At 25.7% G+C, this 25822-nt stretch overlaps 1 protein-coding gene across 1 annotated transcript; it reads right to left on the reverse strand.

Annotated features, from left to right (window-relative positions):
- Positions 1 to 22: 22 nt before the first annotated feature.
- LOC135922645 (protein fem-1 homolog B-like) lies at positions 23 to 25374 on the reverse strand. The gene is made up of 7 exons (XM_065457070.1): positions 25355 to 25374; positions 25116 to 25313; positions 24903 to 25063; positions 5347 to 5609; positions 5008 to 5301; positions 4080 to 4541; positions 23 to 438 (listed from the first exon to the last, which is right to left on the reverse strand). Exons 2-7 carry the CDS (start codon positions 25302 to 25304, stop codon positions 398 to 400), a joined length of 1410 nt encoding a protein of 469 aa, XP_065313142.1. The 5' UTR covers positions 25305 to 25313; positions 25355 to 25374; the 3' UTR covers positions 23 to 397.
- Between the last annotated feature and the right edge of the window lie 448 nt (positions 25375 to 25822).

Genomic DNA, 25822 nt, shown 5'->3' on the forward strand with positions numbered 1-25822 from the left:
AGATTTTTTTATATATCATTGTACGTGAATAACCATACCGGGGCACCATAAAAGAATTTAAAGATTATATTATATTTTTCTAAAAAAGGATTAACAAACTAAAAAATTATTAAGGTGCAGATATATTATATTACAAAAATAATTTAAATAAAAATAAGGTTACAGGCAATTTCCATTATTTAACAATCATCCCTCTTATGAGATGTGAGAGCTTTTTGTTCAAATGCTCTGTAATTTTGGCTGTTTTCGTAATAGCACCATTATGCCTTTGGCTTGATTCTATCACGTTGGTTTGTGAACATCGTTTTATAGTTGTGCTTAGGTTTGTTTATGTTGGCTTGTGGTCGTTCTCAGTCGTTATCATTATCAATTTTAAGATTGCTCTGATATTCATTTGCTAGGCTTGAGTTTGTTGAATCATCGTTTGTTGATAGTTTGCTTTTCAAATTTTTTATATTTTATATAAAAATTTTATTCATTTATTTTTAACTAAAATTTTTTCTAGGTCGTAAGTTATAATTTCGATCTTGAACTTGACTTTTTGAACTTTATCTTCAATTTTTCCCCCTCTAAAAATTTGTCTTTAAGACGTTTAGTTTTTCCATAGCTTCCTTTATCATACTTCTATCTTTTATGTGTGATTTCATTATTATCTTTAAACTTTATAAAAGTTTTTATTTTATTATTTTCTTTCATGTTTATATCACTTTAAATTTTATCATATAATTTATCTTTTAATTTTAAAGAATTACTTCGTTTTTAACATTTGGTACTAATTTGCATGATTCAATTTTATTCAAGTTTTTATTATTATGAGATTAATAATTATAATGATTGTTGTATGTTTTTCCATAATATTTATTATCTAATTTTCTATTTTCATAATAATAATTATTATTAAATTTATTATATTGATTTCTGTTATAATAATTGTCTGTCACTATATTAATTTATATTATGATTATTTTTATAATTTTTACATTTAAAATTTTTATTAGGATAATTAGATAGATTATTTGATCTAGATGTTACTTTTATCTCCGTTACCGATTTATAATTACATAAACATTTTAATATAAACAGCTTCCTCATAAGTTAAACTTTCATTTCTCGGTACCATTGCTTTCATAACCAAAAAAAAATCATCTGATAAATTATGTGTTAAACTTAAAGTATTTTTATTATCGTAATATATCAAATAATCTTCTAATTTGTCTATGGACTTTGTTTTATTATTATGGTCCCATATTGGTTTATTCATATGTTAGAGATTTTATTATTAAAAATTTTAATTATTTTTCATCTTTTCATTTTAATCACCTCTTACGTGTTTTAGAATTAAATAAATATAACATTCCAGAATCCTCTTTCATCTAGTTTGACCATACTCCAGTAGCTAAAGTCATTTCTAAAATTTGTCTCTGAAAAATATCTAAAAAGCTCTCTGAAGTAGCTTTGCTGCCACCATGATATATACAGGGAAGGCAGATAACAAGAAATTAAATTTTTTATTATCAAAATTATATCTCTATTTTACAATTTTCTATTCTATATATATTATTTTTTTATAATTATTTACATATACAAAATTTAAGAAAATAATTTTACAAAATTCAAGAAGAATTTATTTTAAGGTTAAAGAAAAAGAATTTATTTTAAAGTTTTTACATAAAAAAAAAGAAGATTTAATAAAATCTTGTTTTTATGGTTATTTACAAAATTTATATTTAAATAATCTTTAATTTTATATTTAACACTACCAAATTTCATTAATTTGATATTTTTAAAATATTGTTTAACTTGGAGGTTATGGGATATTCCGGATGAGAAATGAAAAATATGCTTGAGCCAACAATTATTTAGCATAATGGAATAATAGCTTAATGATGGGGATCCCACTCATATAATTATTTTTGTGAACAGTTATTTTTCACAATTTTTTGGTACTTTGAATCAAAAAGTTCAAAATAGTGCCGGTTTCTCTTCTATTTTTTTAGCATTCGTTTATTAATATCATTAGATAAAGATCATACTTTAATTATAACTTATAATCCTGATTTTTTTTTGTTGTAATTGACAAATAATCGACTTTGATCATTTTCAATGGTTTTTTAAATTATAACACAATTTCCAAAAACAAAAGGAGATAGGATAAATAGCTAAAAATTGCCAATTAAATATAGTGTCGATAATGATATATTGTAGTCTAGAGTGGTAGTTTTTAATATTGATATAACATCTGCGTGGTATAAAAGTTACAATATAGCGAATATGAAAATTTTCACTTTTCTATCGTTCATCTTCTCTAAAATCTCAATTTAACATGTTTACAATTTATTATTTTACCCATTTGTTAAAAATAAATTCAAAAAGTTTAAAAAAACGATTATGAATTTGTCACTTTTCTATGTTATCCTAGAATGAGCCGTTTTAACAACACTAATATTTTCTATTTCATAGGGCAGGCCATGTAACATAAAAATTAGGGGGGGGGGATACAGTATTACTAAAATTATCATTCTTGTCCGACAACGCCCATGTCATATTTTTCTTCTTCTTTATATTCATCTAATATTAGAAATTATAGTTAAACATACTAGAAACTAAATTCCTTTAGGTATAACAAATAAATCTGAAATTAGATCTAAATATTTTGTATTATTTGATATTTTTTCCTCTGTACAGACTAAATATTCCAAGCCCAGTAGGGCCTTCATTCGTTATAGTTGTCCTTAACTATCTATAAATGGTACACATCGATAAAAGGATCTTTCTAGGTGCACGCAATTACTTAAAAGTTTTAAGCCATTATAAAAGTTGTGTTTCCTTTATTAAAAATGCATAGGTACAATCTTCGAGATCAATATATTTGGCTTTTTTAATATTCCAAGGTTTAAACTATATTTCAGATTCTTATTAAAATATTTGTCCTTAATGAAGATTTTGGATAAAATTTACGATTATATGAAAATGATGCCTTATGTCGATTCGATATTTTAACTAATGTGAATAGATTTAGTTAAAACAAATGATATATTATTATTTTTCATTATGAGTTTTCAGGGAAGATATGAATCAATTCAATAAGAAATTAATATTAACTATAATATACTTACACTGATTTACTTGTATGATAAAAATATTACAGCAAATGCCTTTTTCGAATTTGAAATGGAAAAATTATATTTTCGAAATATTGACGCATCAAATTGAATAATTTTTTTGTTTGTAATACAAATAATGAATAATCAATTTTTACGAATATGAATAACATTTATTTTATTTGAATTTTCAAATCAAAAGTTTTAGGTCTGCTTTGGTCCTAAAAACTGGTTTTTTGTGTATTTTAAAAAATCTCAAATTTCTGTTAAAGTGCGTACGTTACAAAATTTACCAATTAACTCCGATTTTAGCTGTTTTATTGCCAATGACAAATATTCATATTCAAACTTTTATAAACAAATACAGTATAGACCATTTAATGATTTGAATAAATAAAAAATATATTTGTAATACCGGTGTGTCTAGTGTTGTTAAATGGCTCGATTTGCGCCGTTTTAAAAACAGCTAACTGAGTATTTTATCCAGAAAAATATTGCACGAGCTTGAAGATTAAGCAAATAGATGGACAAAGTGTTGGACATCTATTAGCAAAATCTCGAGGGTTTATTCTTCTGGCTAAAATATTGAGTTCGCCGTTCTAAAACTGCTCAAGTCGAGCCGTTTAACAATACTAGGTGTGTCAAATAGCCAAAATTAGATAGAATGATCATTAATCTTGGCTCTAACCTAAATTTTAATATAAAGCAGACGAAGTTAGATTTGTTATCTTAAGAAATATACAAAATATGATGAGATTATTGTATATATACAATTAGGAAATATATGGTTTTTTTTTATTCATAACATTTGTGAGTTTGTTATAGAAATTCGACAATAAATAAATAAATAACTTGTTTTAATATTGTAAGAAAACAATATTATAAAATGTTTTAAATTATGCTCCGCTTAGAATTATAAAAGATTTGCACCTCACGGGCCATGCCGGTCGACAAAAATTTCTAAATTAAATGGAATACATTTTTTATAAGGTACATAATGCCTTCTGATACATCTCGCGGCCAAACAACTCAAATTCACGTAGACCTGAGAAAACAGGGTGGCACATGTGGGCAACTTTTTATTCAGACTGTACAGATCAGCCACATCAATATTTAGAGCCGAAAATCGTGATAACTCTCCAAGATTGTCCTCCTCTTCGCTATCATTAATTTCGTAGTCGCCATTTATTGTCAAACTATAATATATCACGTTGTTTTGGTAATAACCGTTAAAACGAAGACCTTCGTCATTTTGGGATAAGCCATAATCCGTAGTCATGCCCAATTGATCGCGAAAAATATTATAATCTTCGAAATCTTCATTCGATTCGTCACTGTTATATCTATATGATTCGTGATGAATGAAATTGGTGTAAGATTGGGATGGTAATTCGTCAGCAGAATGGATATCCATATCATTGTTTTCATTTAAATCTGAGCCTAAAAATATATAATTTACTTTCTAATTTTTCTATATATGATATAGAGATCGACGCGAGCCGGAAGCCCAAAAAATTTTCGGGCAGAACAACTTGTTAATTTGTTTAAAAGCCAGGACAGGACTAGAATTCGCAAAAAAAATTTAAAACTTACAATTTGGAATATTACAATCTTTTTCTTTCAAAATATTTTATTAAGGCCATAGTAGGATAACTGAATAAAATTAAAATACAACTACAATTGAATAGAAATACCAGCTTTAGCTATTTAAAAATCTTATATTCAAAAAAATGCAAAGCTATTACTTTAGTCAAGGTTTTATAGCACTTTAAAAAAATTTTATTCCTTCTATTTAAAACATCATTTATTTTTCTGATCCTTTTTGATCGAAACTTTTCTTTTTTTTTGATGAGAAATTCAGTAAATATTTTTAGTAAATTTAAAATATATCTATTTATTTAAGCACTTCTTTCGTCACTATTATTAATAGTGTTATCGTTGGATGGATCTTCGTAATTTAAGTTATCATTTGATAGGTGATGTTCAATAATAATTTCAGAAGTCCGAATGACCCTATTCTTAATAGTTTGCTTAAGGAAACTGGAATCTTTCAATAAACTATTCCCATCTTTATTAACATAATCACGATGCGCGCCATTTATAATGAGTAAGACTAGGATTCCTAGGGGGAAACTATTATCATACGCTGTTATTTGTAATGGTGTATTATTGAAATTATCGAGCAAATCTGGGTCAATACCTAAAATGTGAGCTATATATTTTGACATATTGATATAAATAATACCGCATTCGATTAACAGCTCAACTGTTTTGAAATGAGGAAAACTACACAAGTCATCCTTGAATAGATATTCGTCAACTTTAGTCTTATAATCTACAGCGTAGTGTAGAAATGAATAACCTTTTTTGCCCCTGGGATCTAGTTTTATTATATGGTACATTTTTTGCTTGAATATAAATGATTCATGATCCTGTAAATCGACTTCCACGTGCAAGAACAGTTGACACAAATAGAGCACTATCAATAGAGTTGAATCAAAGTTTTTTCTGAAGATTTTTTTAATATAGATGAGAATTATGAAATTAAAATGTTTTGAAAAACTACTTATTAGAGCAAAAGAGCTTATCTAATTTAACGGAGTATAAGGATATATAATCCAATGATAAAAGTAGCTTTAGTAGTTTGTTGATCAGAGCTATAAAATTAGGATTAAAAAAATTTACAATTTATATTATCACAATCTATTTTTTTAAATTGTCGTCCGAAATGATTGAATTAATTATTAATTAAAATTTTGTTGTGAAATAATAAATTAGATGGTTAATATAAGAATTTTAAAGCACTTAGCTAGCAAAAATTCAGGATATAGTATAATTTTCACATTTAATAATTTTTCAAAATGACAGTTGTTATAACTGATTGCCAATTATAATAAAAAAATATGCTTTTAATTTTTAAATATTCCTTGTTATAAATATAATTTAAATAGAATCAAGTATATAGTAATAATTATAGAAGTTTGGCGTCAGGAATACTAAGATTAATAGGACGATAAAAATAGAGGTAAATAGATGTAAATCACGAGATTTAGATAAATTCAAAGAAAAGTGAGTTTTATGGACACCTTAAGATTTTTAATCCGTTATTGATGAGATATTAAGAAACAATGTGTGATAAATCTTGATCTTCAAATATCAATTATTTAAATCTTTCAACTAAACATAATAAATAGGGCTTTATCGATCTAAAATATTTTCATCGATCTAACCCTATATTTACCAATATTATCCCAAGCGGCCCTGATACTGATATTTTAATGATTTTTTTGTCATTATTTTATTTTATATATAATATAAAATAAACAATGAAAATATGTATGTAATTTTTTTTAAATTTCATCAGAATATTCACTTATCCCTGCTCCTAAAATTAAAATAAAGTCTCAGGGCGGGTCGCCTGGTTCAACTTATTATTGATATTTACTGCTATTAGCTATTAGCCGAGGCTAATCAGCTTGCGGGGGAGGGGGCTGCCATTCTCGCTAATTTTTTTGATTTTTAACCTCCTTAATTCTAAAATTTTAATATTTTTTAAAAAGTGATAAATTTGAATCCCTTTTCTCTTTTTTATTGTTATAAAATTAAAATTTTTATATAGTCATAGAAATATTTTATTTTTTTATATCTTTTTTATAGCCACGTAGTAGAAAGAGAATAAAGTTTTATTTTTCGATATTTTTTCCACATCATTTTTATTTTATATTTTTTATAATTAATTAAAATAAACGTTTTGATTTCTCTCATTTTAACACATTTATAGATATTTAAAAAAATTCAGGATAATAAAAGATAAAAAAAATGTTTTTTTTGAAGAAATTCGCCATACTAAATATTAAAACGAAGATTAATAAAGAGGGTACTGGTTGGAGAATAAAATGCAACAATAATCGACAGTGATGACAGGTTTTTTCATTTTTTAGTGGCACCGACTCCACCAAGTGGCGGGATCTATAAAAATATTCTATAAAATAGATCTTATTGACCCTATAATATTTTAAACATCAAATTTCCTTCAAAAAAAATTATAGCCAACATAAAAAAATATTGCCGCTGCTTCTACTTTATTTAAAGTATAGAATGAGGTTCGCCAACAGCAAGTCGTGGTTCCCTCCATTTTTAACATGATTTGAGCCGACTCTAAAAAGTCTATACCGAATTTTCATGCGAAAACTATCATCTTCGGTCTAATAAGCGATAGCTAGGTTTTGAAAAAAAATATACTATTGCCTCAAATAATAAATAAAAAATATAGAATTTTTAAAAAAAAATTAATGGCTTTATAAGTAAGCATGAATAATAAAAATTATTTTAATTTTAAGAATTATTTTACATAGATTTTTTTTATTATTTTAGTCACAAAATCATACCCTCTTTCAAGCATAATGTCTATATTCAAATCAAAAGGTTAATTTGTATTTCAAAAAAGTAAAATTATACGTGTTTGAAAAAGTACATATATGAGACTAAAAAAGCTAAATTTAGTTAGTACACGAATCAATTATAATATATCCAGTAGAGTGTGGAGCCAAGGCTAAAGTTGACTGTTTTGATTGAGCCGATTTAAGAACATTATAGGAAAGTAATAGTCCAATTTTAACAAGATCTTTTAAATGTTTAAATAGGAATTTGAAATTTTCAAATAGGTGTAGTTAATATAAATCAATCTATATTCTGATAATTTTTATCAAGTTCTTAGGTGTCCCTTTTGTTGTAGTTTATATTTTTTAATATATATTTTTGATAAAGTGATTTATTTTAACAGGATGTATTAATTTTAAAATCGTGGATTGATTATTTTATTACATTAAAAAGAAATTATAAGAATGACTTTATCATTAGTAAACTTTTTATATTTGAATTTATTTTAAAAAGAATATCATAGTAAATTATTTAAAGGATATCGCCATCAGCGCCGATACTCCTAAATTTAGAATAAAAATCCAGGGTTGGGAAGTCGGTCAATTGACAGGAGTATTTGACCCGGTAAAATACTCTAAAATATTATTAGTGAATAAAAATATTGATTTAATTAACTAATATGCATTTAGAGCATTTTATCAATCTTATCAGGTTACAATTTATTTATAAATAAGGCATCGATTTAGTTATAATTTTATATTAAAATATAAGATTTTCATTTAAAATATAAGATTTACATTTAAAATATAAGATTTTCATATTAAAATATTAGAATTTCATTTTAAATATAAAAATAAAAGAACTTTTCTCATTAGAGATTTTATTGGATCTCAATATATAAATAGGCATAATAATTTTGCTAAAGCATGGTTTTATAAAATTACTATGCCAATTTATATTGCATTATATATATTTATCCAAACAAGATAGGCATAGTCAATAAAATGTAAGAGTAAATAAAAATATTCAAGAAAACTTTGAACAGCTGTTGAAGAAGTTGGATATTTGTCCGAAAGGAATTACCAATAATATATTAAATGAAGAAATAATTTGGACGAAATATCTAAAATTTTAAACTTCTTTAATATTTAGCTATCTTATTGTTGCAAGTGCAAAGGGTTATGCACTTTATCTCAAGTAAAAAACAAACGAGCTGCTTAATTCAGAAAAAACATAATTCAATCGTGCCATGATTTTATAATTTCTCTACTTGAAGAAAAAAAAATTAAGTATACGTTTGAAAAAGGAACAACATTCCAAATACATATGCTCCAGCTGATTATTTATTGGATCCCCATATAAGCCATGCTAGTAATGAGTTTGATAAGGCATCTGATATAATATAAGAATTAGTCATTTTACAAGATGATGATAATAAAAATATTTTAAGTGATATCATAAATTTCAGACGTAAAAGGGACGGTATTTTTAATAGCTAAAATATGTTGAAAGTAATTTTCATAAAAACAATCAGATTTGGCCTCAAGTTGTTGGAATAAACTTTGCCCACCTTGAACATTAGGAGAAGTGTCTAGTATCTTACTAACAATTCCTAGTTAAACTTCTTTTTCAGAATGAAATTGGCAGGTTTGAGGTAATATTCATATGAACCAGAAATTTGGTTAGAGTATATCCTAGAGATCTGCTAAAGTAGGCCCAGCCCGTACTCAGCTTGAACAGTCTTCTAGCCCATTTTTTTAAAAAAATCGCGTTCGGGCTGGCCGGGCTTAATATTTTTTTTAAATATATTATATCTAAATTTATCAATTTTATGTTGAATTTTTTATATAAAATAAAAATATTTGATTTTATTTATAGAAACTAGACCCCATATAACATATAATTTTAAGTAATTATAAAAATTAATTTATATATATTTAAATAAATTCGGGCCGGTAAATTTTTTCAAATATTTCGGGTTCGGGTCGGACGGCAAAACTTTTTAAAAAATTTAGAATTAGGGCCGGGCCGGGTAAAATTAGGCCCGATGCATATCACTAGTATATCCTATCATAATCTAAGACTGATTAAAAATATTAAAGAAAATGATAATATTAAATATAAATCGGAACAAACTCTGCCATGGAGAGCAAAACATTAATTATAGAATTTAAAAAAATATAATTTAATAGATTCATTTTTTACTATTATAAATAAAATAAAGTTAATTTGTCTTAAAAAACATTTATTTGAATTTGACCGCATTTGATCATATTTGACCGGTCAAATGCACAACCCTGAAAATATCCCTTCGTTTCTTCGAGAGTTTTAAACCTTTGTTAATGAACCATTTTTTATTAATTGACTGATAAAAAAAGAAAATAATTAGGATATTTGACAATAAAATTTAAATATTATGTAGGTAATATTTACAGATGTAGCTCGATTCAGAAATTAACTTAGTTAAGTATATAAAATTTTAAAAAACTCAAAACATGCAAAATTAAATTTAGACCAATTTATTTCTCTAGAAAGCTTCATGGTTCTGTCTAATGGATAGCTTTGAAAACTATATATTTCACAATTATATACTAAACATGAACATAACATAATTTGAATATTAATAACCCAAAATTTACATATTATATCGTACTAAATATACATTATTTAATTTATCGTTATAATTATTATGGCTATAACGATCCACAAATTTTTCACCGATCTGATCCGATATTTTCCGAATTAAAACCCGATCCGATCCCGATATTTATTTTATTTCCCATCCATTTTTAAACAATTCATAAAAATGTCATTATATACTATTTTTAAAAAACCAACTAACTTTCACGAATGATTTAAGTGTATTTTAGTTTTTTTTATACTCCAAAATTTAATAATATCATTAAATATTTGCAGTGATTATGGGCGAATGTAGTTTTGTTAAACAGCCCCGTTTCGCCGATTTTTAAAGAGAACTAAATAAAGATTTTGCTAAAATATTATTACCTAAACTTATCAATTTCGCTAATAGAAGTCCAAGCCCCTGGCTAAAATCAATAAGCTAGAGTAATTTACTCCGGCCAAAATCTTGAGTTAACCATTTTTAAAAAATTGGCAAAATCGAGCCGTTTAACAACACTTGTGACTAGTTAGATATTTTAAAATTCTTTTCTTATTGCAGATAATATTTAATATTGTAAAATTTTAAACTATTTTTTTAAACATTACAACCAATATTTTAGTTCCTTTTATTAATTTATTGTTATATTTATAAAATAAAAAAAAAATATATAATTATATAAATAAATACAAATCATAAAATAACCAAACAATAAAAAAATATCGCATCGGATTCGGATCGCTTTTTTAAAAATATTGGCCCGATTCGATATTTTTTGAAAACGCGAAATACAGTTTCGATCCTATCCGATATTTAATATCGGTACACTAAAATAATAATATCAGACTAAATAAAAATTATTTAACTCATCTATATTTGAAAACGCGAAATACAGTTTCGATCCTATCCGATATTTAACATCGGTACACTAAAATAATAATATCAGACTAAATAAAAATTATTTAACTCATCTATATGCAAATGAGTCGTAAAAACATACGATTTAATTTAGCAACATGCAGACGTTTTTAATTATTTAAATAATCACGATAGTTTTAAAAATAATATATTATTACAATCTAAAGTTATACCAAAGCTAATAATTTAAATGGCATGAGTTTTATTTACTAAAGTTCTTTCTTAATAAAAACAATGGAAATAAAAATAAAAACAATTCTGGATAATTTTTTGAGGATGGGACCTATATTTTTATCGGATCAGTCCGATTAATTATCTTTTTATACATATCGGTTACCAATATTATTAAATTTGCAGATATATCAGATAAAATAGTGTCTTATTTTTTAATAAAAATTCAGCTTGCGTACCAATTTAGCGTATTATACAAAAGAAATAATTAACAGATGTACCATTCGTAGAATTATTTAAAAAATAACTTGGACCATTCCATGTCAAATCGAGCATGATTCGATCGACCTATTTTAAAATTCGCCACCTGAGAATTAGATCATTCCATCTCCATTTTTGGCAATTTTAAAGGAACGATTTTAGATATTCAGTTTTTATTTTTTTCAATAAGATGGTTAACCTTATATTGGCTATTTAACTTATTTTAAATAGTTCTATTTTCTTTTTATGTTTAGGTGTTTTTTATCGCGAGACTTTATGCTAAATTTTGATTAAACTTTTTACAGAAAAGTCAGTTATATTTTATTTATAAAGATCTTCAATCTTTAAATGCAACAGAAATTGAAGAATTCTACAAGCTAGACCAAAAGATAAATGTTGGTGTTACATATGGATAACAAAATATAAAAGTTGTGAACCGGAAAACTCTCATGAATACTATAGGTCCAAAAATATACCATGAAATAAAATTTAAGATTAAAAGCATGATCAATAATTACTTCGATAATCACAGATATTTGGATGGATGACCATAAAAATCTAAGTTTTTTAACCATTATAGGACATTTTATCATTAAGAATTTTAATTAAAAATATTTGTTTTGCCCACAAAGGCAATGGATGAAAAAAACGTCAAAATTATAAGTGTAGTCAATTCAATTTTAGGAGAATATACAGAAGTAGAAAATTACTTAAATAAATGTATGGTTGTGAGTGATAACGGAGCAAATCTTATAAGTGCATTCAGTGATGACGAAACGCTAGCATGTATATGCCATATACTAAGTTATATTATGCATTATATTTTTGACAATTGTTTAACTGAAATAGCCTTAAATATAAATAATGTAAAAAAATAGTACAATATTTCGAACAATCTACAGCTAATAGCAAACTAAGCCACACCCTTAAACAAGATAAGATGTAATAGCGAGAATAACTATGATACAGAGTTTCTTAAAATCATATTCTGAAATACAGGTGTACTTTTTAGCAAGCAAGAATTAAATAGATTAGCCACAATAGATATCAGCATCATACGCGAGTTAGATAAATTTTTATCAATATTTATAAGAATGCTCGGATAATCTGAGAGCAGATTCCCGTCCCACAATAAATGAAATTTGTCTATGGAAACAAAAATTAATAAAATTTTGTTAACCTTCTGAACGTGATGCAATAATAATCAAAACCTTAAAATACAGAACAAGATTTCTTTTAAAAGATTATTATGCAGCCACTACATAAGGTAGGCTTAATTCTAGATCCGAATTTCAAAAGACTTAAGTTTTTAATAAAAGAAGAAAACGATATATATAAAACAATCTTAAAAATGCTAAATGATATAAAATTAGATGATATGCATAAGTCAATGCCAACTATCATTTATAACTTTCCTAACTTATCCTAAACTCATAAAAAACCGTATATTCTAAATGATCAATACCAACTATCACTTTCCTAATTCATCCTACACTCAAAAAAGACCGTATATTCTAAATAAAAAATTTAAAGAATTTTTTGATGATTCTGATGAAGCATCAACATCACCGATGGAAGCTGTGAGGATGAACTTAAAAGATTCATATAAGATAAATAACAAGACAATATTTTGAAGTTTTGGAAGCAGGAATATTCATTTCCTTTTTTGAGAAAATTAGCGAGTAATTTTGTCAGCCCCGACAAGTTCGGCTTCTAGTGAAAGGTTATTTTCTGTAGCCAATTTCTTACTAGAGGAAAGGCGTAACAATTGAAATAAAAAAATAGACATTCTTCTTTTTCTAAATAAATTTCGATTTATAGATTATATTTATTTTTTGTTATTAATATGGATTATAAAATTAGAGAAATAAATAGAATGAATTAAAAAAAGTGTAAAATTATAGCAATAGTTTTGAAAAATTTAAGAACACCGTGAATTTTCGGGCGTGAATCAAAATATTGCTGGTCGTGAGCGGGCGGGTCGTGAATGAAAAATTATGCCCGCGCCCACCTCTAATCGCGAATGCCTTATAGCTAAAGTATTAGCGCGAATGTATTATCTTGAATAAATTACATTAGTTGCAATATAGGGGATGGAGTTTGTAAAATTTACAATTGTATATTTAACGGCCTTTAGACAGGCTTAGTTGAACCTGGAAATTAAGTTAAAGTCGTGTTTGGGTCTAAAAACATTTTTTTTTTGAAAATAGGGCTAAGGCTTTGATTTTTTTGACTCAAAATTAAAAAAAAATTCTAAGCAATAAGACAGATTTCTCTAGGATTAGGGTAAAGGAATTAAATTTTTATATTGATTGTTAAAATATGCATCTAGCTATATTTTTCAATTAAATTTGGGATAAAACTAGTGTTGTTAAAAAGTCGAGTTCTTACGACTTGCGACTCGAGTAGTAAAAAACGGCTCCGACTCAAGCGGATCAAGGAGCCGCATGAGCCGACTCACTTAGTCGGCTCGTGTAAGTCGACTCGCTAGGTGTGCTCAATTTTTTTGTTTTTTTTATAAAATCTGGTAAATTGCTAAATTCTGGGTTACTGATTAATGTGAACAAAATTATAATAAGAATATTCATGTCGTAACTAAAAATGGCTCAGGACCCGAATTCGGCTTCAGGGATTATATACCTAATTTTTATAACATTGTAAAAATATAATTTATATTGTAAATATGTTATATTATAATTTTAGTGAAGATGTATAGATGAGTAATAATTGTCATAATCGTTGTTTTTAAAGTTTTTTTAATTTTGACGTAAATGGGGTAAAATAAGTATTGCTAACATGTTTAAATAAAATTTTAGTGAAGATGTATCCTAGTAAGTGACAATTGTCATAATCGTTGCTTTTAAAGTTTTTTTGACGTAAATGGGCTAAAATAAATATTGCTAACATGTTTAAATAAAATTTCAGTAAGATGTACCCTAGATAGTGAAGGTCACGGTCCGGTCTTTGGCCCGAACTGGACTGATACCCTAGGGGACCGGACCACGGTCCTTAAAAAAAGATCGATCCAGACCGTGGTTCTAAATAAAAAGACCTGTCCAGGACCGGTCTTTTTATTTGTTTAAAAAACATATTTTTTTAACCTAATTTAATTTGTTTTATCATTTTATTAAATATAAGAGTATTATATAAACAATATAAAATTAATTATGAATAATATAATAATTAATACAAATATTTAATTAAAATAAATGCTAATGTCTTTGTTTGTAGAACTTCCTTGGAAGGAATTAGAAGGGGGACTTAATGGAGGCGGTAGATCTATTCCATTCTTTAACCAAGAGCCCATACACATCAAAGCTTGTATTGTTTGAAAGCCTATTCCTTTTTTTAGTGACAAGATCTCCTGCTTTCGAAAATATTTGTTCACAGGGGACAGATGTTGCTTGAATTGCTAAAAAAATTTCTAGCTGCTAATGAGAGGACTGGAAATCTATATAATAAACTATATTGACTATTTAAAAAATATAAAAGACCTTTCACTATTGGCTTTCCACCATACTAATATGTCATCCTTTAATGAAACAAGAGGTTCATTCAAATAGGTGTGAAGTTCTGATATATTTTCTTCAATGATTTCTGCCGATATATAACCCCTTCTGAATTTCTTTTTTGGGATAAAATTCTTTCTAAAAAACTAAATTCATTGATTTCCTCCTGGCACAAATGTTTGAAAATTAGGATTTAATAAATAAATATTAAAAATATACCTGAGAATCCGTTATTCCTCTATTTTTTTTATTTTCTATTTTCCTTAAATATTTTGAAATTTTGGTCATATACTCAATTCTATTAAGAGTATTAGGCATGTAAACTTGTTTTAATCTCGGATCCAATAATGTTGAGACATATGATTCATAGCAAAATAATTCTTTGAGATATTTCTGCATTTTAACCAGCATGTTAGTAAGAATTTCTTTTCTTGTATTATTATTATCCTTTTTTATATTATTTAAAATTTCATTATTTATATTCTCCATATATAACATGGAAATCCCAACTGTAGGATATTTGGATCCTGATAAATCAAGTGTGGTTTTATAGGAGGGCCTTAGAAAATCTACAGCCACTTTAAGGTCTTCTTTTTCACACTCAGTAAAGAAAAACCCTTTAAATTGTTTGTAAATCAAAAAAAGTACTTCTTCTATAGCATCCATGTTCTAAAAATTAAATATTTTTTAAAAATAATTGGATAAAAATGTAAATACCTCATAAATTGTATTCATCATTAAATAGGAGCTATTCCATCTAATAGGGATATCAGAAGGGATTTTAAATTTTGTAATACCCTTATTTTCACATATTTGTACATATGCTTGATTTATTTATAGAAAAGGCTGTCTCTACACTTTTCTAGGATAGTTGTAATATATGATAAACCTTCCTGAGATATTAGGTTTAGAATATGGGCACAGCATCTAAAGCCTTTAAATTTTTGTTCCTTATAAATATTATGCAAAATATCCATGCTTTTTAGGATGTTATTGGCATTATCTGTAGTACAGGACAATATATTCTCCTCCAATTGATATACATCAATTACTTCTTTTATAGCTAAGGATATTTCTTCAGAAGTATGAGAAAATGGGATATGATTTATATCAAGTAAAATATTTTTTAATGTAAATGAAGAATCAATATAGTGTGCAGTAATGGCTATAAATGAAATTTTATTTATATTGTTCCACATATCTGTGGTAAAGCTTATTAAAGAATTATTTTTATTTAAAATATCTTTTAGAGAATTTCTTAGTTTCTCAAAATTAGCTGTATAAAAATTTTTAACTTTGTTTTTTGACAAAATTGTAGCAGTTGAGTTTAAATATTTGATTAAATTATGAAGACCTGAACTTTCAAAAGTCTTCATTGGCAGAGAGTCCATTATTACCCATTTTATTATTAATTGGTTCATATGTTAAGTTTGAAATTTATCCAATGGTATTGAAGAAAGTGATTTTGTGCTTGTGGAGGGCATATTAAAGAGTAGATTGTGTTTTTGAGATATTTCCATTTTCATCATTAGAAGTATATATTTTATGTTTTATCAGATGTCTGCTTAATGTACCTAATTATTTTATTAAGAATAAGGTTAAATTATTTTGACAATGAATTATTCAGACAGTTTCTTAAAAAAAAATAGATATATAAATAATAACCAAAATATTTTAATAATAATATGCTTATTTTGATTAATTTATTGCTTGAAAAATTATAAACAATTATTTTGTTACTTGTTGCTGACGATATGTTAAATTTGGTATTACAGTAAAACACATATTCTATGTTTTTTATTAGGACTATAAGTAAAATGTTTCTTGGACAAACTATTAACAAAATCTAAAATAACTCCTCTAGAAAAATATCATAAAATAAAATATACAAAAAAATTATATTAATTGAATAGTAAAGTAAACTTAAATATTAATAAAAGACCGGTCCGAACCACTGTCCTCAACAAAAAGATAGGTCCAACAATCGGTCCGGTCCCGGTCTAAGACCGATAGGACCGGACAGTTGACCTTCACTAACCCTAGATAAACAATTGTCATCAACGTTATTTTTAAAGTTTTTTGACGGGGCTAAAATAAATATTGCCAACATGTTTAAATAAAATTTCAGTGAAGATGTGCCCTAGAGAAGTGACAATTGTCATAATCTTTGTTTTTAAAGATTTTTGAAATTTTTTAACGCAAGTGGGTAAAAATATAGATTGTAAATATGTTATATTAAAATTTTAGTGAAGATGTACCATAGATAAGTGACAATTGTTATAATCGTTGTTTTTAAAGTTTTTTGACGCAAGTGGGTAAAAATATAGATTGTAAATATGTTATATTATAATTTTAGTGAAGATGTACAATAGATAAGTGACAATTGTCATAATCGTTGTTTTTAAAGTTTTTTGACGTAAATGGGCTAAAATAAATATTGCTAAAATATTAAAATAAAATTTCAGTGAAGATGTACCCTAGATATAGGGTTTCCCATTCAAAAAAGGAAAATTCCCAAAAAGAAAGGAAAAGTGTCAAACAAAAAAGGAAAAGGTCCAATCAGAAAGGGAAAAGTGTCAATCGAAAAAGGAAAATTCCCAAAAGGAAAGGAAAAGTGTCAATTAAAAAAGGAAAATCGTAATTTTTTAAAAATTTTTATCAATTTTTATTTATTTTTGTTATTCCTTCTTAATTTATTTCTAAATTTTTGCGATTTTCTTAACTTTTATTTTTCTTACTATATCTTCTCTCAATTTATTTTTCTTCTCATTTTTGATAATTCTTTTGTATTTTTAAAAATAATTTATAAATTTAGGTCCATTTTTTTAACAATTCTTTACTTTTTTTTCATCATAGATACAATATTCTTTTCATGATTATTTCATTGTAATCTTTTACATACATTTCTAACCTTTTCAATCTCTTTAAGTCATTTTTAATCTTTATTTTTTTGAGCATTTCTCAATTTTTTTCTTCTCATTTTTGATAATTATTTTTTAAAATTATATTTAATGTTTTTGCAGACAATATAATTACAATTGCTAAATTATAAATTAATCGTTTGGTTATAGTTAGTGTTGTTAATTGGTTGGTTGTATAAAACCAGACCCGGGGTTTGGGTCTAAAAAATCGACCAAACCAGCTCTGAGCACAGACCCGGGGTTCAGACCCGGAGTCCAGACCCGGGGTTCAGACCCGGAGTCCAGACCCGGGGTCCAGACCAGGGGTCCAGACTTACACCTTGGGGTTGGGCTCGGATAAATGAAAAGTAAAAAAAAAATATTTCATTTTCTAATCTTAAATTAAATCTTATTCTTCTTATCTTATTCATTCTAAATTAATAAATAAAGCTTTTTTTATTATTATTTTCTTACCATTTTCTTTCTTTTGATAAAAAATTTATATGGTAAAATAAAAATATATGTAATAAATATTCAAAAAGAGTAGCCCATGCATGACGGAATAAAAATAAAAAAGTAAAATTTTATTTTAACACATATTGATATTGTAATTTAATGTGGAGAGGACCAATATAAAAATTCAACGTCATTCATGCATGTATAAATAATAAAAAGAAATGTAAATTTATAATTTGTGATAAAATAATGGCCAATAAAAAGTTTTTCTTTATTATATTAAAGTTTATATTCCCAATAATATATATGTCATAATTTTTAAAGGGATGTCAACTATCCAGGATCACCACGGGTTTTAAAGGTATAACTAATAAATTTGGGTTTTAAGTAGGTGTATACCGATATCACTTTTTGGAGGCCTATCCGATCCGATATTAAATTGATATCGACCGATTACCGATCCGATATCATATCTAATTTTTATGTCATTTATTTAAATATATTATAATGATCAGTTATAGTTTTTATTCAATTCTATTGCAATTCTAAAAGTATATAAAATATTTTTATTGTTAAATAACTTTTATATAAATAAGTAACATTAATCTATATATAATAAATAATAAACATATATAATATGAAATTTGAATAAAATTTTAAACAATATTTAACATTAATAAATCGAAGATTTATTATTGGAAATACCAAAATTTACTTATTTATCAGAAATCAATTTACGTTTACGGCGATGTTAACTGTCAAGTTAATTAATATCACCAAATTCACTAAAAAAAGATTCTGAAGAGATTATCGCAAACTTTTATAAACAGAATGGTGCATAAAAATAACAATATGGCAGAATGATTAATTAATTATTATTATTAAAAAAATATGGATTTCGATTTTATTTATTAAAATAAATGACTATTAAAAACTTAAGAAATTGTTGAGAAAATTTTTGTTATTTTTTAAAAACTTCCTGTAATTTAACTTAAATAATTATTTTTCAAATGGTTCTTCAAACCAAATAACAAAACAAGATCCATATAATTGAGGTAATATTACTAGTTTTTTATTTAATATATTTCACACATAGCCTCTTTAACTCACATACGATATGATATATCAAAAAGGAAATTCGATCTATATCATAGTGTTGTTAATTTGCTTGGTCGTAAAATTTACGACCAAATTTTGTGCTCAGGCCGACCCGGGGTTCAGACCCGAGGTTCATATTATTTTTATATGTTAAATTTTTTATTCCGGAATCTAGACACGGGGTTCAGAACAGATATATGTAAAGTAAGATAAAATAAATCTCATATCTAATCTTAAATTAAATTAATATTATTATACCTTCTAAATTAATAATTCAAAGCTTTATTTTATTCTCTTTTTTCTTTTTTGTTTGTAAAATTAATTATAATAAATAACACATTTATTTAAAAAGTTATTTAACTTTAATTAAATAAAATAAACAATATAAATTGATTTAATTTTTTTTATAAATTGCAAATGTTTTATTTTATTTATTTTTCATTTCTTAGTTATAAATATAATATCGTCAATAGTTTTTCTTTTTTATTAATTTTAATGTCAGCTTATTAAGCTTGGTTTTAAAAAAATATTTTATTTTGATTTCGTTTATATGGAAATAAAAATATTTTTTTGTAATGATAATAATAATGATAATGATCACTCATACAGGGCGGGTATAGGTCCTGGGGGAGGGGGGTCAGGTATATTTTTATTAACACAAAATATCGATATGGGTGTTGTTTAATTGGTTGGTCTTGGTTGTGTAAATCCCAAACCCGAGGTGGGTCTAATAAAATTACTGCGATCTAAATTAGCAATATTTATATAAGAAATAAGCCAGCATTAACTCGAGTCGAACCCCATAAATAATGTTGTTTCAAATATTTTAATTAAAATTATTTATCAATAATATCGAACTTAAATAGGAAAATCCTGCAAGCAACTCAGCTTATGACTAAAAAATTTTTAATCGGGGACTTTTAGGGCTTGGAAATAATAAAAATGAATTATTATGTAGGTTTGCTTATAGATTATTTCTATACCATCCTGATCTTAGTTCAGAATTAGATACGAACTTTCTGACTGGATTTTTTATATTTTAAATATTTTTTAGGCTGGAGTCTATATCCACGAGCAAGATGAGATGCATTCGATTCGTGTTTATGAAAAAATTATATAAATATAATTAATATTGTATTTTATATTCTATTGTATATATTTTAATTTAAATCAAATTTTAAAAATAAATTTATTTCTACTAGCACTTCACCCCCATTTAGTATATATATATATAAATATATGCATGTTTCTTTCACGTGGACAAAGCCGCGAAATCAAAATAAAATATTTTTTTAAAACCAAGCTTAATAAGCTGACATTAAAATTAATAAAAAAGAAAAACTATTGACGATATTATATTTATAACTAAGAAATGAAAAATAAATAAAATAAAACATTTGCAATTTATAAAAAAAATTAAATCAATTTATATTGTTTATTTTATTTAATTAAAGTTAAATAACTTTTTAAATAAATGTGTTATTTATTATAATTAATTTTACAAACAAAAAAGAAAAAAGAGAATAAAATAAAGCTTTGAATTATTAATTTAGAAGGTATAATAATATTAATTTAATTTAAGATTAGATATGAGATTTATTTTATCTTACTTTACATATATCTGTTCTGAACCCCGTGTCTAGATTCCGGAATAAAAAATTTAACATATAAAAATAATATGAACCTCGGGTCTGAACCCCGGGTCGGCCTGAGCACAAAATTTGGTCGTAAATTTTACGACCAAGCAAATTAACAACACTATGATATAGATCGAATTTCCTTTTTGATATATCATATCGTATGTGAGTTAAAGAGGCTGTGTGTGAAATATATTAAATAAAAAACTAGTAATATTACCTCAATTATATGGATCTTGTTTTGTTATTTGGTTTGAAGAACCATTTGAAAAATAATTATTTAAGTTAAATTACAGGAAGTTTTTAAAAAATAACAAAAATTTTCTCAACAATTTCTTAAGTTTTTAATAGTCATTTATTTTAATAAATAAAATCGAAATCCATATTTTTTTAATAATAATAATTAATTAATCATTCTGCCATATTGTTATTTTTATGCACCATTCTGTTTATAAAAGTTTGCGATAATCTCTTCAGAATCTTTTTTTAGTGAATTTGGTGATATTAATTAACTTGACAGTTAACATCGCCGTAAACGTAAATTGATTTCTGATAAATAAGTAAATTTTGGTATTTCCAATAATAAATCTTCGATTTATTAATGTTAAATATTGTTTAAAATTTTATTCAAATTTCATATTATATATGTTTATTATTTATTATATATAGATTAATGTTACTTATTTATATAAAAGTTATTTAACAATAAAAATATTTTATATACTTTTAGAATTGCAATAGAATTGAATAAAAACTATAACTGATCATTATAATATATTTAAATAAATGACATAAAAATTAGATATGATATCGGATCGGTAATCGGTCGATATCAATTTAATATCGGATCGGATAGGCCTCCAAAAAGTGATATCGGTATACACCTACTTAAAACCCAAATTTATTAGTTATACCTTTAAAACCCGTGGTGATCCTGGATAGTTGACATCCCTTTAAAAATTATGACATATATATTATTGGGAATATAAACTTTAATATAATAAAGAAAAACTTTTTATTGGCCATTATTTTATCACAAATTATAAATTTACATTTCTTTTTATTATTTATACATGCATGAATGACGTTGAATTTTTATATTGGTCCTCTCCACATTAAATTACAATATCAATATGTGTTAAAATAAAATTTTACTTTTTTATTTTTATTCCGTCATGCATGGGCTACTCTTTTTGAATATTTATTACATATATTTTTATTTTACCATATAAATTTTTTATCAAAAGAAAGAAAATGGTAAGAAAATAATAATAAAAAAAGCTTTATTTATTAATTTAGAATGAATAAGATAAGAAGAATAAGATTTAATTTAAGATTAGAAAATGAAATATTTTTTTTTTACTTTTCATTTATCCGAGCCCAACCCCAAGGTGTAAGTCTGGACCCCTGGTCTGGACCCCGGGTCTGAACCCCTGGTCTGAACCCCGGGTCTGGACCCCGGGTCTGAACCCCGGGTCTGAACCCCGGGTCTGGACCCCGGGTCTGAACCCCGGGTCTGGACCCCGGGTCTGAACCCCTGGTCTGAACCCCGGGTCTGGACCCCGGGTCTGAACCCCGGGTCGGCCTGAGCACGAAATTTGGTCGTAAATTTTACGACCAAGCAAATTAACAACACTAGTTATAGTATACCTTTTTAAAATAAATAAGTTTGAACTGTAATACCAAACGATATGTAAATTAATAAAATATAATCATTTTTAAATTCTTATTTTTAAAATTATCAAAAATGAGAAGAAAAAAAATTGAGAAATGTTCAAAAAAATAGGGAAAAAAATGACTTAAAGAGATTGAAAAGGTTAGAAATGTATGTAAAAGATTACAATGAAAAAATTATGAAAAGAATATTGCATGTATGATGAAAAAAAACGTAAAATATTGTTAAAAATTATAAATTATTTTCAAAAATACAAAAGAATTATCAAAAAAGAAGAAAAATAAATTGAGAGAAGATATAGTAAGAAAAATAAAAGTAAAGAAAATCGCAAAAAGTTAGAAATAAATTGAGAAAAGATACAGTAAGAAATAAAACGTAAAGAAATCGCGAAAATTTAGAGATAAATTGAGAAAGAATAACAAAAATAAAGAAAAATTGACAAAAATTTTTAAAAAATTACGATTTTCCTTTTTTGAATGGGAATTTTCTTTTTTTGGTTGACACTTTTCCTTTCCTTTTGGGAATTTTCTTTTTTCGATTGACACTTTTCCTTTGTTTGGACCTTCTCCTTTTTTGTTTGACACTTTTCCTTTTTTAATTAAACTTTTTTTCTTTTTTGTTTGACACTTTTCCTTTCTTTTTAGGAATTTTCCTTTTTTGAATGGGAAACTCTGTATCAAGGGTACATCTTCACTGAAGTTTTATTTTAACATGTTAGCAATATTTAATTTAGCCCAATTACGTCAAAAAAATTAAAAAAACTTTAAAAACAACATTTATGACAATTGTCACTTATCTATGGTACACACTAAAATTTTAATATAAAATATTTACAATCTATATTTTTACCTTCTTGCGTCAAAAAAATTCAAAAAACTTTAAAAACAACGATTATGACAATTGTCACTTATCGAGGGTACATCTTCACTGAAGTTTTATTTTAACATCTTTACAATATAAATTATATTTTTACATTTTTGTGTTATAAAAATTAAATATATAATCGCTGAAGTCGAATTTGGGTCCTGAACTATTTTTAGTTACGACATGTATATTCTTATTATAATTTTGTTCACATTAATCAGTTACCCAAAATTTAGCAATTTACCTGATTTTATAAAAAAACAAAAAAATTGAACAGGCCCAAAGAGTTGACTTACACGAGCCGACCAATGCGGATCATTTAGTCGACTCGAGTCAAAGTCGTTTTATCGACTAGAAACTAGGCTCGATTCACAGCTAAGTAGATTTGGCTTAGCTGTTTAACAACACTAGACAGGACAGATTCAGGCCTAAAATTAAAAATAATGTCTAGGCTTGGGCCTAGATAAAGATTTTGGATGGAGCTTTGGCTGAAATAAATTAAATTTGCAAGGCGCTAAGAAAAGTCTTATTTAAAACATTGAACCAAACAGATAATTAGTCCTCGAAAATCTTAATTCTTTGACAAAACAGGCAATTAGTTAGGGATTTAGTATTGACTTAATAAATATTTTTTGATAATAAATTTGTATAAAGTTCTCTTATCTTACTTAAAAACACAAGGCCAAAGCTTATCACAACAAGACATAAAACAATATTCAGCATCATCAGTAGATCGTATTTTGCACTAAAATTATTGCAGTATTGACAGGTAGCTAGCCAGCCTTAAAACGTGTTGAAGGCACTTTTAATGTATTGGAAGATTAAAATTGATACACATAGAAGTTTAAATATCATATAAAAAGATGGTATAAGAACTTTATTAATATATCCCCATATCTAAAATTTTAGTTTATAAAATCCAATCTCTTAAAAAAATTCTGACTTAAATCTAAAAAATTCAATATTTTTAATTTTTTTTTAATTAGATAAATACACCTTGCTAGGAGAACACTATTTTTAAATATATGCAATGTTATGGCATAAAGAAAGGATTTTTATGAAGGACATGAGCAATGATAGGTAGTTTAGTTTAAATAATGTTAAAATAGTTTTTAAAGTTTCTGCCTATGAAAATCACGTGGGATGGCAGAAGATTGTTAAATAATATGCATTGTTAACAAAAATCATAAAATTAATAATTTTAATATGATGATTATTATTAGTTATATGTTATGACAATGTTGTTAATAAATTTAGAGATAGAAAATTAGCAACTCACATAATAAGAAAAAAGAATTTTTAAAAATATTACCTGATAGATTCCAACTTTTCAACATACAAAATATATGGTAAGTTGTGTGTTTTATTAATGACCTTTAAATCTCGCTGAATTGATCGTTGAGTATAGTTCAATTTTGTAATAAAATCTTGAAAAGTCACCTTGATGTTCAGGAATATCATTTGTGAAAAAAGCTTGCATATAATTATTAATAATATATAAGTTTAATTTCAAACTAAACATAACCTTTACCCGTATAAGTTTAATCAAGGTTTCATTAATTGAGCACCCCCTTATAAAATATATTTCCAATGAATATATCCATAAAGATATACTTTTATGAAAATCTGCCATTTTGGCAAAAAAATATCCAAGATTTTTTAACTTTAGAGAATATGTGGGATGGAAAGGACTTTGAATTCTTTCACAAATCATCAATGTATACTATAAGTCCCCTATATCATTTGAAACCAAATTTAATTTACTTAAATTTAGATACTGTTTTTCATGTTTAAATAATGGATGATCAGTGATAGGTAAATAGTTATGCTTATGCATATTTTTATGTTTAATAAATCGTACTCCAAGAGCTAATTTTAAAAAATAAAGACATGTTTGAATATCCTGATTCTGTTGATTGTGAATAAAGTAGACACCCATCAGCTCCAATGATTCAACTATCAGATAAAATATTTGAAGAATACAGATATTTAAAGTGTTTAATTGAACCACCAAATACAGAATCTGTTAAAGAATCATTATCAAATATATCAGTAAGTGTGGAGAGAATATAATGAGCACATTTAATTTTACCACTTTCTAAAGCTGTTCTCAATGGGCTAAAGGAATAATGATTTAAGGTTGTTAAAATTTTAACTTCTTCAGTCTTATTTTCTATTCTACATCTAAATTTTTTAAGAGTTGGATTTAAACATTTGGTGTAATTATTTTTA

This window comes from Gordionus sp. m RMFG-2023, chromosome 1, assembly GCF_954871325.1.
Source record: "Gordionus sp. m RMFG-2023 chromosome 1, tfGorSpeb1-WG-v2, whole genome shotgun sequence".
Taxonomy (NCBI): domain Eukaryota; kingdom Metazoa; phylum Nematomorpha; class Gordioida; order Chordodea; family Parachordodidae; genus Gordionus; species Gordionus sp. m RMFG-2023.

What these genes read in the sequence shown, in the direction of transcription:
- LOC135922645 (XM_065457070.1), bottom strand. Translation starts at nt 25,304, where the DNA reads ATGATTTGTGAAAGAATTCAAAGTCCTTTCCATCCCACATATTCTCTA. An exon ending in TTAAACTTATACGGGTAAAG is followed by an intron (nt 25,064 to 25,115) that starts GTTATGTTTAGT and finishes ATTATATGCAAG; the next exon opens with CTTTTTTCACAAATGATATT. An exon ending in TAATAATAGTGACGAAAGAA is followed by an intron (nt 4,542 to 5,007) that starts GTGCTTAAATAA and finishes ATATATTTTTAG; the next exon opens with GCTCAGATTTAAATGAAAAC.